Consider the following 12,177-nt stretch of genomic DNA (forward strand, 5'->3'; position numbering starts at 1 on the left):
TCCCGCCTGTGACATGTCACTTTGCTTGGTGGGGTAACCAGTTTGCTTCCCGCTTCCTGGCCATGTGCTCCTCAGTGTGCGGGGCCCTGAGCCTAAGTCTTAGTGTGTTCCAGCTAACGACGTCTTTAGGTGAAAGGCACGTTTGTTTATACGCTGTCCTTATTACGAGGACATTGCTGGATGGGCGCAAACTTGGCTGAAAGCGTGCCTCGCCAACACTGCCCTCGCTGAGAAGCTGCCTTTGCGGGGACTGGCACATCCCTACATGCCATGCCCCCTGACAGTCCTCTGTTCATCAGGTCTGTGTTTTTGTGGGTGTGCCAGCCACCTCCAAACACTTCCTTCCACTCCTCCTGCTGAACGTATATTCACTGCATGTCCCCCGGCCTCCCCAGCGTGTTTATTCTGGTGTTTCTTCTCAGTGAGTGACGCTGGTGCCTCAGTACAGCTCAGCTGCATTCGAACCTGTCGGGTTTTCAGTGGTAAATTCACATCTTAGCCACATTAATGAGGTGTAGCACATTTACACGTTTTTCATTTCAGATCAAAATTATTAATGGCAGTATTACATGTAGTGAACCTAGTTTTATTCTCTCCTACTTTTAGTTAAACGCTACAGATTTCCTTCCTGCATCAGTACTTATCAATGAAAGAATTCCTTAATGCTCCCTCTGAAATGAGAGTCTGCAGGCCAAAGTCAGTGATAACGTTCTGTGAAGCTCTTTAAAATAATATTAAGGATTGTTCTAGAAATGGCAAGAATCAGACATATATCGTTATGCTTTCATTTCAGTGAGGACACACCTGGGGGATGTGCTCAAAGTGCCCTAGCTCTGTTCTCGCTGAGGTCGCTCACCGTTTCCTGTCCTCTCTTGCAGAACGTATTTTGATAACATAGTCGCCATAGATTCTCTACTGGAACACATAATGGTAGGTTGCTGTTTGTTTTGACAATGCTTTTACTACCTTAGAGTCACGCCTAGTGTATGGTGGATGTGTAATGTACCAGGCATTTAATGTACCAACGTCTAAAGGGGTGAGAAGGGATCCGGAGGTGTTGCCTGGGTTTTGGGGTCACTTCTATGTATTTGGAGGGTGGGTGTCAAGTAATGTTTTGAAAAATACCTCAGAGGTTTTTTTTTACTTAGTGGCGAGCATGGAAATATTTATACCTTGAAAACATTGAGTTTCTTTCTATGGTCTCCAAAGGCCTTTGTGCATGTGCTGGTAGAGAATTCCCAGCCGAATCTTCCTGACATGGAGGTCCCCGCTACTTCACCTCCACGTCATCTCATTTCTAGGCTCTTGGTCCTATCCCGCCATCTGTCTGTCTTCCTCAAGGACAGTGTCACACTGTCTGGGTTACTGTTGTTTGGTAGAAAGTTTTGGGAAGTGACAGTCCTCCAAATTTGTTCTTTTTCAATAATTTTTGGTTCCTTGCAATTTCGTATACCTTTTAGAAATTTGCTTGTCAGTTTATACAAATAATTCAGATGAGAGTCTGAGAGGGATTGTGTTTAATTCATAGATCAGTTTGGCATCTTAACAACATTAGTATTCCAGCATGAACATGGGGTCTTTTTTTATTTATTTACATTATCTTTACTTTTGTAATTTCCAAAGCATAACTATTGTTCTTATTTTGGTAAAGTTATTTCTTAATATTTTATTTTAATGCTATTATAAATGGAATTGCCTTTCTTAAATTTGTTATCATATTTTTATTAAAAATGTATAGAAGTAAAATTGATTTTTGTCTATTGATCTTGTATCCTTCAAACTTGATGTGATCATTATCCTCAGTAGTTTCTTAAGTGGGTTCTTTAGGGTTTTCTGTGGGTGGAATTATGTCGTCTAGAATTGATGGTAGTTTCACTTTCTCCTGTCCCAGCTGGATGCCCTTATTTTTCCGTGGAGTTGTCCTGTGTAGAACCTCCAGCACGATGTTGAGTAGAGGTTGAGAGTGTGTACATCCTTGTCTTATTGCTGATTTTAGAGGAGAAGTATCCAGTCTTTCACTGTGAAGTATATTTGTTGTGTTTTTTTTTTGTAGATGGTCTTTATCAGATTGAGGAAGTTCCTTCTGTTCCTAGTTTTTTAAAATCATAATTGGGTTTCAACCTCCACTTTCTCCGCATTCATTGAGATAATCATGTGTTTGTTTTTTACTTTATTTTATTGCTATAGCTGAACTGAGTATGTATTTCTGATGCGAAATTGATGCCTTTCTCGTTGGCTTACCAGTGCTTTACCGTCTGCCCTTAGATTTATGCCAAGAACCTGGTGAACGCCGACCGCTGCGCCCTCTTCCAGGTGGACCACAAGAACCAGGAGCTGTACTCGGACCTCTTCGACATCGGGGAGGTGAAGGAGGGCAGGCCCGTCTTCAAGAAGACCAAGGAGATCAGGTACACAGCGCGGCTGCCGCGTGCAGCGCCAGGTCCTGCCCCGCTCTGCCCGCAGGTGCGCTGACGCTTGTCACACTGTGGTATCACTCCCACCAGGCCCGCCTCCCGAAGGCAGTGCTTCTGGGATGGCATTGCAGTGCCGGCCAACCGCACCAGAAGGTTAGCGTCCCCCGGAAACGCCGTCTTCGGAGGCGGTCCTTTTGGAAATGATGTTGGAAAAACTGACTAGTGCTCCCAGGTAGGTAAAGGCGCCCGCCTGGATGGAGGCGGCAGGTTCCCTGTGTCTAGCGGCAGGCGAGCTTCGCGGGGCGCCCGCTCTCCGCACCAGGCCGCCCTCTCAAAGGCCAGCCGCAGTGGCGCTGAGCTGCAGTGTTGGTGACGTCAGCTCTGTCCTGTCACTGAGCAGGCGGTGTGATCGGCCATGTGACACTCCTGTTGCCTCTTGACACCAAAGCTGCCTTCGTGCTGTAAGTGGCAGCTTTTGTCATGGAGCGGAGCGGGTCTGTGTGGCTGGCAGGCTCCGTCCTGTCGCAGTCCGACGCCTGCAGGGAGCACTGTCAGGACTGTGGGAATCAAACATGGATTTTCTTTTTTTTTTTTTCTTCATTTTTTTCTTCTTTATGTGCTTTGTGTAACGGCTCTCACACAACCCTCTAAATGCTTTGGTGGTCACAGCACCCAGGAAAGCAGTGTCCTTGTTCACTAGGAACCGCTGTTGATTTGGGCCATTGTCTGTCCCACAGGGCTGACCAGGCGTGAAGAGGACCACATGATCCTGCAGGCGCTCACCACTGCCCCCCAGTGGGCAGCCCTGCTTTAGGTCCTAGGTCAGTGGTCGGCAAACTCCTTAGTCAACAGAGCCAAATGTCAACAGGACAACGATTGAAATTTTTTAAACTTAAACTTCTTTAAAGTAGTCTCGCCCAGGCCATAGTATTTTGTGGAAGAGCCACACTCAAGGGGCCAAAGAGCCACATGTGGCTCTTGAGTCGCAGCTTGCCGACCACGGCCCTAGGGGAGAGTCCTATATTCCACTCATGTGACCGGCTGACAAGCACTGCCTAGGATTTTAATTGTGATATTCAGTCAGCCTGGATCTGGTCTGTAGGTGAAGTCCTTTCTCTGGCGGAAGCCCTGGTGCCCTCATGTGCGAGATGGGCCCTTGTGGACAGTGAGGGGCCAGCCGCCGGGATGTGTTTGCGGGGCAGCCGCCTGAGGTGGGGATAAAGGGACAGTCAGGCCACCCCTGACCACGCCGTCCCGCGCAGATCCCACAGTGCATTCTGACTCCCGCTCCGGCGTCAGCGCTGCCATGGCCACGCGGGTCCCAGCCCAGGAAAACGCAACCTGGAGGCGATCTTGTTCCGTGCCGTCAGTGTCACACTCACTTTCTTTTGACTATTTTCCATGACAGTCATTGGGGTGGAGCTTTATTCAATAATGCTGATCTCCTGTAAAGTGGAAACCAGGATAAAGTTCTGTCTAGCTGCAGAAGTATGACGATGTGTGCATTGCAGACATCTTTGCTAATAACTACATTTCAAAATAAGTGCATGACTGATGATAATATTGTATCAGAAAACTATGAGAGAACCTGTTTATAATAGAAAATGTTGATATTAAATATCAAAACCTAAGTATAGACAATGCTTGTGTTTGGACTATTTTTAAATTTAACAACTTAGAGAAATAAAAACACGAGCAGTGTTAACGTGTGTTATTTTTATAGCGTGCTGTAATTGCAAATGCCTTAGCATTCCAGTCATGTCCTCTCTCAGAAATCAGTAGCGTGTGGTTCTAGTTATATGTGTGGTAGGGCGTGCACGGCTAGAGAGCTGTGTTCGTGCTTTCCTTGTACCATTGACATGTTACAAATTTTAGCAAATTACGGAACCCATATGGGCCTCAGTTCCCACCACAGTGAGAATTAACGCAGAAAATGTAGGTCGAAGCGTATTGTAAATGATAATGTACATTGTCAATACGAAGGATTGCTATTGGTTAGTGCAGGAGAATGCTAATTAATTTTCAGTTTCAATTTGTGGTTCAGTATAAGTTCACATATTTTGAATTATATTTTAAAACCAAGGTCTCAAGTGACTACTGTGCAATGTTTTTCTGCTTTCTCTTTGCACAGTTTATAATAATATGGTTTAGAATGTGTGAATGTAAAGTGGACCCAAGCATTTAAAGTGCTTTTCTGTTCAATGTTTGGTGGCAGGAGGCAGTTTCAAAGTGGGCCACAGCATCTGTGCTTAGTGAGCATGCTCCTCTCTTGTGTTGGCAGGTTTTCCATTGAGAAAGGGATTGCTGGCCAGGTAGCGAGGACGGGGGAAGTGCTGAACATTCCGGATGCCTACGCAGACCCGCGCTTCAACAGGTCAGCAAGCAGCTCTTGTCCCCCCTTGGCTTCTGCCCTCCTGCCCGCTGGGCCGAGACCCCTGTGCCAAGACCCCTGGCTGAGAGCCCTGTGCCAAGACCCCTGGCTGAGAGCCCTGTGCCAAGACCCCTGGCTGAGAGCCCTGGGCGAGACCCCTGGCCGAGAGCCCTGGCTGAGGTGGCTGTGCAGCCCGAGCTCACACCCCATCGAAGTCCCTCCTTTCCTCTCAGCTCTGGGGATTCTCTGCAGCGGCCCTGTATCAGGAGTCAGTGCTTTCCGATATTTCAGATGATGGCACCAGACCGTTAGTGATTCCCAGCTAACGGGTTTAAAACACTGTAAAAGCAACAAAAGCAAACCTGTGCTGTCACACAGCTGCTTGTTTCTGTGGTGCCAGCACTCTGTCCTGCCCACTCTGGTAGCACCCAGGCGTACGGGCCTCTTTAGGGTGACTATCCTGTCACTTAGGGCTCTGGGTGACCTGGTAAGTGACTCCATCTCTGAGCCTTAGTTTCCTCCTCTTCAACCTGGCTGCGGCTATGCCTCTCTGTGGCTCTGTGTTTATTACGAGGAGAGGAGATACTTACAGACGCCTGTCGGCTGTGCCGACACGCCGCGCGGGAAAGGGGATGGCTGCGGTTGCTGCTCTCTGCGGCCAGAGGCTGAGAGTCGGAGCAGGAGGACAGAGGGTTCCGTTCTGTTCTGTTCTGTTCTGTGTTTCTTTGGAGAACTATTATAGAAACCAAATCGTGTAATAATAATGTTAATAAATCTAGAAATTGAGTCTTGAGATTGCTGCTATGATTATTAGGGTGTTATAGTTCAGATATTTTGACCAGACATTCAGTTTATTTTAAGAGACACTTAAGTAAAATAAACAACAGGAAGTTCTATCCGGTATTTTTTGATTAACGTCAAACACACGCAACTTGGATATAAACACAGATTGTATCTCTTCTAGTGATGTTTTATCAATAAAGACTATGCTGAGTATCTGCTTTTTCAAAAACATCACAAACTCTATTTGATAAATAGGGCACAGGTCTTAGCAGGCACCGCACAAAAGAAGCTGTGAACGGCCAATAAACGCAGGACTTTTGAGGTGAGGGAACAGAAACTTAATTGAGGGTGAGATCCCACTACACACCGACGGAAGGACTGAGATTTTCAAAGATGGGCATTAACAAGGGCTGACGGCCGAGGGCCTGCGATGCTCTGCTTTGCAGGTGGATAGCACAGCACTTCGGAAAGCAATTGTGGTTCCTCATAAAGATAAGCAGATGCTGATTATTTTTGGTCAGCTCTATTGGGTGAGACCCCTGTCCACAGAGTAGAAGCCAGTCTTCAGCGCGGCATTGTTCATGCTGCTTCACGCTGGGTCACTCATTGGCCATGTCCGTGAGCTGGTGAACGAGTGAGGAAACATCCTGACCATAGGTTCCTGCTCGGCCATCAGAGGGCTGACCCCGCTCCACCAGCCACGTGGCTGTCTGTGAACAGTGGCCTCTGGGAGAAGCCAGGCACACTGACCCATGCCTCTGGTTGCCTAACGTCACGGCTGCCTCTGTGGAGCAGAGTCTTACTTTCAGCCTTACTTTCCTTGACATCAAAGTTGGCAAACTTTTGAGAACCAGAGAGCAGTGCTCTGGGCTTTGCAGGCCGTGGCGTCTGCTGGGCTGGGCGCAGTGTTCAGGGCTGTGGCCTCGTCCACCAGAGCTCTGTGCAGACGGGAGCGCTGGTGCGGCCGCTCTGCGCGCCCATGTGTGCCTGTTCAGAAGTTCACCGCAGTGTAGCCAGGGCCAAAGGCACATGCTCGCTTACCACATTGATTCTAGTTTCCTCTGGATGGACAGTTGGTGTTTTCCCAGTAATGCTGGGTCCTTCAAACTGAGCAGTAAGCCGAAGCCTCTGGATCCTGTTCTGAAAAGCTCTGAGAACAAAGAACAAACTAGTTAGAATGTTTTTGAAAAGGTTTAAGGAGGACACTTCCAAATGCCACGTGTCCTTGAATTTGGAAGCTGACGGCTCCATTAGAGGTATTTGTAATAGGAGCATGTAACTTGCAAAGCGGAGTTGAGCTTTATGGTAGAATAAGTCATTTACCTTCTGTTTTTTGTGTGTGTGTGGTTGCCTGTCCCCCTCCCCCCCACAGGGAGGTGGACCTGTACACGGGCTACACCACACGCAACATCCTGTGCATGCCCATCGTGAGCCGAGGCAGCGTGATCGGCGTGGTGCAGATGGTGAACAAGATCAGCGGCAGCGCCTTCTCCAAAACGGACGAGAACAACTTCAAGATGTTCGCCGTCTTCTGTGCGTTAGCCTTGCACTGTGCCAACGTGAGCCCTGCTTTTAATACCTTCCTCACTGCTCAATAGTAGCTTTAAAACGATGGGAATAACGTAGTGTGAGGGTGTCTTTTTGCCATTTAAGATTCCTTCATTAAACTAGTTCCTGGTGGCTCAAACTTAGAAAAAAAAAATCCCCTAGTATTTTGCATTTATTTCAAGGTGAGAATTTGTTCTTTAAATAGTTGAAATTGTCCTAGCCAGTTTGGCTCAGTGGTTAAAGCATTGGACTGAGGACTGAAGGGTCGTGGGCTTGATTCTGGTCAGGGGCACATGCCCAGGTTGCAGGCTCAGTCCCCAGTAGGGGGTGTGCAGGAGGCAGCCGATGGATGATTCTCAATGATTGTCTCTCATCATTGATGTTTCTGTCTCTCCCTCTCCCTTCCTGTCTGAAATTCAATAAAAATATATTGGGAGGTGGGGGGGGGTGTTGGAGAGGTTAAACGAGGTGAAATGTTCAAACCTCACGTCCATGGAGAGGAGCGAGGAGGCGCTTTCAGAGCCTCTGTGTCGGCACGGTGCCGCCTCTGGGAGGAGGGCGGTGCCAGGAGCAGGTGCTCCCCGTCCTGCCTGCATGCCACTGCAGGTGCTTCCACTCACCCTGTGCACTCTCGCGTTAGAGCAGTTGAATTTTCCATCTTTTCCATTTTCAGTGAGTGGGACATTTGGTCTGTTTTAAACCTCAGGATTCCTTTCATGACAGAACTGGGATTTAGAAGTTAGGGAACATTTTATTAACTTTCTGATAAAGTGCAGTCAGTAGAAATGGAAGTTATTACTTCAATAATTTAGAGAAGTAGCGTTTTTGTAAATGGAACCACGTTCCAGAGGATTAATTTGGTAATTAATGGAAACCGCTTAACAGGTCTACGACCCCAAATCACGGTAAGAATACTTCGCGGGCTGAGGAAAACAGCTCAGAGCTCAGCTTCCTTTGCGGTGCCAGGCCGCCCTCTGCTGGGGACACTGAGTGTTGCGTGGCTCATTAGAAAGAAACAGTATCAGCTATCTTTTTTTCAGGTTCTGTCTCCCCCATAAATAAAAAACAGTGACTGACGGCTTGCCTCTGTTTAGCTTCAGAGTTGCAGAGAATGTAGCTCAGTATGTTTTGAGTATGATTTATCTTTTACATGAATCCAGTGGAATCCAAGCGCTGTAGCAACTTGGTACCTACACATCCGGTTTAAAAAGCAGGGGCAAGCGCCAGTGACGGGGAAGGCAGCATCACCCTCCTCCCTCTCCGCATCTGTTTCTGCTGCCCACCCACGTTTATTCTGACGCACCGTGTGTGTGCTCCTCCTCAGTATTTCTGTCTGCAAGCTCCTCTCCTTGCAAGGACTCTCGTTGTATTGGGTCAGGGCCCACCCTGCTGACCTCGTTTTGCTTTGATTACCTCTTAAAGACCCAGTCTACAAACACGGGCACATTTGAAGGGCTAACGTCTCAACATCTGAGCTGTGGGGACACACCCAGCCCTGTGCTAGGTACTGGAGCCGACCCTGGGCCTTCCCCTCCTCTCCGTCCTGCAGCCAGGGGCAGTGAAGCATGCAGGCCAGTCACTTTTAGGAGTTCTCAATTTGCTTCGCCTGCTGTTTACTGGTTATAACCTGCTCTGAGGTTATAACTTTGACGGGAATATCACAGTGAAGTGCTTTTGAACCCCTGCCGGCAGGTACCTCCCATTCCCGGTGATGGTGACCCCCCTGGGACGTGCCCCTGTGTCTCATTGTCTCAGCCAAGAGTTTACCCAGAAGCCTCTGTGTCCATTTCTCTCTGTTCCCTGGCTGCATGTTGGCAGCTCTAGTCTGACCCCCAGAGCCCTTGGAGCCGTCTTACTTTGTGTCCGGAACCTGCTCTGCCCCGAGGTGCAGCACCACGTGTGCCTGGCTGTCCCTTTTGTGGTGAAGGGCCACCAGCGTTGCTCCCACTCACGAGCAGGTGGAAGCATGGAGAGTCTCACTGCAGCAGTTTCTCTGACGTTGACTCCAGATGAGCTGAGGAAAGTGGACACAGGGGGCTTACGGATTTTGCTCACGGCCACAGCATGCGGCATTAACCCCAAACAAGAAAGTAATGGCTTTCCCAACCAGCTCCCGTGCCGGAGAGGGCACTTGGGAGACAGATGGTTGCCATTGTTTTCTCGGCTTGAGCCTGTTGGATGGTCCAGGGTGGGCAGAAGTTGTCCGAATGGACAATAGCACAGTGATCAACTGGAACACAAGAACGAGCTCTCTTCCTCTACTCACAGCTGTGAGCCTCTGCTTACATGAACACTCAGCTGCTGAGTTTCCAGGATTAACTGATTGAGATTCCTGAACACAGAAATGTATCTGAGTTTCAACGAAAATGTTAGCTGTTAGGGAACGAAGCTACAGTGGCTATTTAAGAAATGGCAGGATGAGCGTCGCTCCATTGGGATCCACATGCCTCCAGCGCTCTGAAAACCAGCCGGGAAACGTGAAACTGAGAGGACGTCAGTGTCACCACCCCACCGAGGAGTAAAAGAGCATGCCGACTGATAACAGGCTCTTAGTTACCTTACAGTGCTGTTATTTTAATGTTAATGTCTGTCATTGTTTAGTAAACAGAAGGCCGTGTGCAGTAAGCATGACCATATGTACGTTTAAACATGTCTATTCCAGTGTGTTTTTATAAAGCACGTGACCTGTCAGCGCAGTGCATGTGCACACAGTTGCTAAAGGAATGTCCATGTATTGGGCCCAAGTCTCCATATTCTTGACCAGCGAAGGCCCTCACAGTCAAGCACCTGGACTCCTGGACGGGAGGGCCGACATCACCCAGGATGAAGCTCCACGTTGTAAAAGGAGCCAGAAAAGACACCTTCATTCTTGACTCACTCGGTCTCTGCCTGTCTCCACCGCACGGCTTCTAGACGGCGGTCTGAGTGTTCGTGCCTGTCACTGCGAGTCCAAGGATGAGGTGCCAGCCGGGGAATAGCCAGTCGCCCTCCCAGAGAGAAGGCTGGTAAAGATAGCTGGCCCTGGCCGGTGTGGCTCAGGGGATAGCGTGTCGGCTTGCAGGGTCCCGGGTTCGATTCCGGTCAAGGGCACATACCTTGGTTCCAGGCTCCTTCCCAGGCCTTGGTTGGGGCGTGTGCAGGAGGCAACCAATCGATGTGTTTCTCTCACATCAATATTTCTCTCTGCCTTTCCTTCTCTCATTCTTTCTAAAAAATTAATGGGAAAATATCTTTGGGTGAGGATTAACGACAACAAAAAGACAGCTGTTCCAATATTACTCAGCCTTTCACACACACGTGGTCCTCTATTCTGTCCCCGCCAGGCCGCATGTGTGGGGCGCTGCAGGGTTCGTGGAGGTAGAAATGGAATAGGTTCACGGGTGGAGGTGGTGCTAGTCGCTGCTCCGCTTCTCCCCGGCCAGGCCCTGAACTGTAATGACGCACGTCGCCCCCCCCTCTCCCCCCCGTCTGCCTGCAGATGTACCACCGGATCCGCCACTCGGAGTGCATCTACCGCGTGACCATGGAGAAGCTGTCCTACCACAGCATCTGCACGGCCGAGGAGTGGCAGGGCCTCATGCGCTTCACGCTGCCCGGGCGCCTCTGCAAGGAGGTGGAGCTGTGAGTCCCCCGCGCGCCGGGAGGGAGCCGGCCACAGGGCAGGGGCACGGATACCGCAGTGCCGGTGCCGCCGCACGCTGCCCCTGCTCCCTCGCGAGGGGATTCCGGTACACTCTGTCCGGGTCTCATATTTAAAAAAACACAACGCAATTTTGAAATGAGTTAACCTAAATGTTAGCTGTCCTCTTTAGTCTTTTGTACAGTTAACACTATATGATAGTTAATGTCTAAATGGCATTTAATATCAGATTCCAACAGTTTTCTGTATAATTTTACAATTACAAATTGGAAAAGCTAATAATTCAACTTTTACAATTTGTTTTCCAAGCCTATGCTCTGTGCTAATATATACAATTGCTGGTGGTAGAACTTCTGGTAATGTGTACACCCATTGCAAGAACAAGCCAACACTAACGGCATAGAAACTTCCCAGAAGTGATCCAGAGCTGATGGTTGCTTTCTAACGGGGCATACAGTGGTGCCAATTAAACAAGGAGGCCCTGAATGAGGCAGTCTTACTGCCCTGGTGGCCTAGGTAACAGGTAGAAACACTGGGACAGTCCAATTCCAAAGAGCCAGCCACTTCACCTGCAGCCAGTCAATGAGCGCCTCTCTCTGCTGCAGCCAATCAGTGAGCGCCTCTCTCTGCTACAGCCAATCAGTGAGCGCCTCTCTCTGCTGCCCCTTCTCTGTGGTTTCCCTCCCCTGGGTGCAGCCCTCCTCACCACTTCAGGGCTGGCACTGCTGGTTGAACTGATGTTTGCTCAGATCCTCTCATAAAATGTCAGTTCTGTCTTAGTTTATCTTTTAATGATATATATAGTATACATCTGTCCATAATATTAAAAGCATAATATGCTAATTAGACTGGACAGCGGGAAGACCTTCAGGACAAAGCCTGGGCTGTGAGAGCCAAGGCAGCGTGGGCTGAGGCAGCTGCCTCGGCTGCCAGGGCTGAGCCCTGAGCACGAATTGTGTGCATCGGGCCTCTCGAATTTATGTAAAAGCCTACCGGTAAGTGACCATCCAACCATCCGATCAGTAGCCATGACGTGCACTGACCGCCAGGGGGCAGACGCTCAACACAGGAACTGCAGAGCTGCAGTGACTTGGCAGCTGCGGTTCTCGGGTGACACACCTGGAGCCAGACAGGAGGGAGCCTAATTTTGGGGTATATCACCCAAGAACCGCCCTCGCATAATCAGATCCCTCAGGGGATGTTGGAGAGCCAGTTTTGGCCCCATCCCCCAGGCCAGGCCGAGGGACCCCACTGGTGCATGAATCTGTACATGGGGCGGAGCAGGAACAGTCATGTGATTAGGACTTCTGGGGTGCAGGAGGTGGGGATGAGGTCATCATCAAAGGCCAGTGACTTAGTAGTCATGCCTGGAGGAAGGCCTCCAGGAAAACCCTGAAATAGGGCTCGAGAGTTGTCCGCAC

The 12,177-nt window shown here is 49.3% G+C and overlaps 1 protein-coding gene across 2 annotated transcripts in view; it reads left to right on the plus strand.

Moving 5' to 3' along the window:
* The window catches only part of PDE10A (phosphodiesterase 10A), a 101,392-nt gene that overhangs the window by 74,430 nt on the left and 14,785 nt on the right, over window positions 1–12,177 (plus strand). For both annotated transcript variants that reach the window (XM_036420364.2, XM_036420363.2), the window contains exons 10-14: window positions 879–930; window positions 2,266–2,408; window positions 4,696–4,788; window positions 6,941–7,127; window positions 10,595–10,737. In XM_036420364.2, the coding sequence (XP_036276257.1) occupies window positions 879–930; window positions 2,266–2,408; window positions 4,696–4,788; window positions 6,941–7,127; window positions 10,595–10,737 (618 nt within the window). The remainder of the gene's footprint in view (window positions 1–878; window positions 931–2,265; window positions 2,409–4,695; window positions 4,789–6,940; window positions 7,128–10,594; window positions 10,738–12,177) is intronic.

The sequence above is a fragment of the Pipistrellus kuhlii genome, unplaced genomic scaffold (assembly GCF_014108245.1).
Source record: "Pipistrellus kuhlii isolate mPipKuh1 unplaced genomic scaffold, mPipKuh1.p scaffold_m20_p_67, whole genome shotgun sequence".
Lineage (NCBI taxonomy): Eukaryota > Metazoa > Chordata > Mammalia > Chiroptera > Vespertilionidae > Pipistrellus > Pipistrellus kuhlii.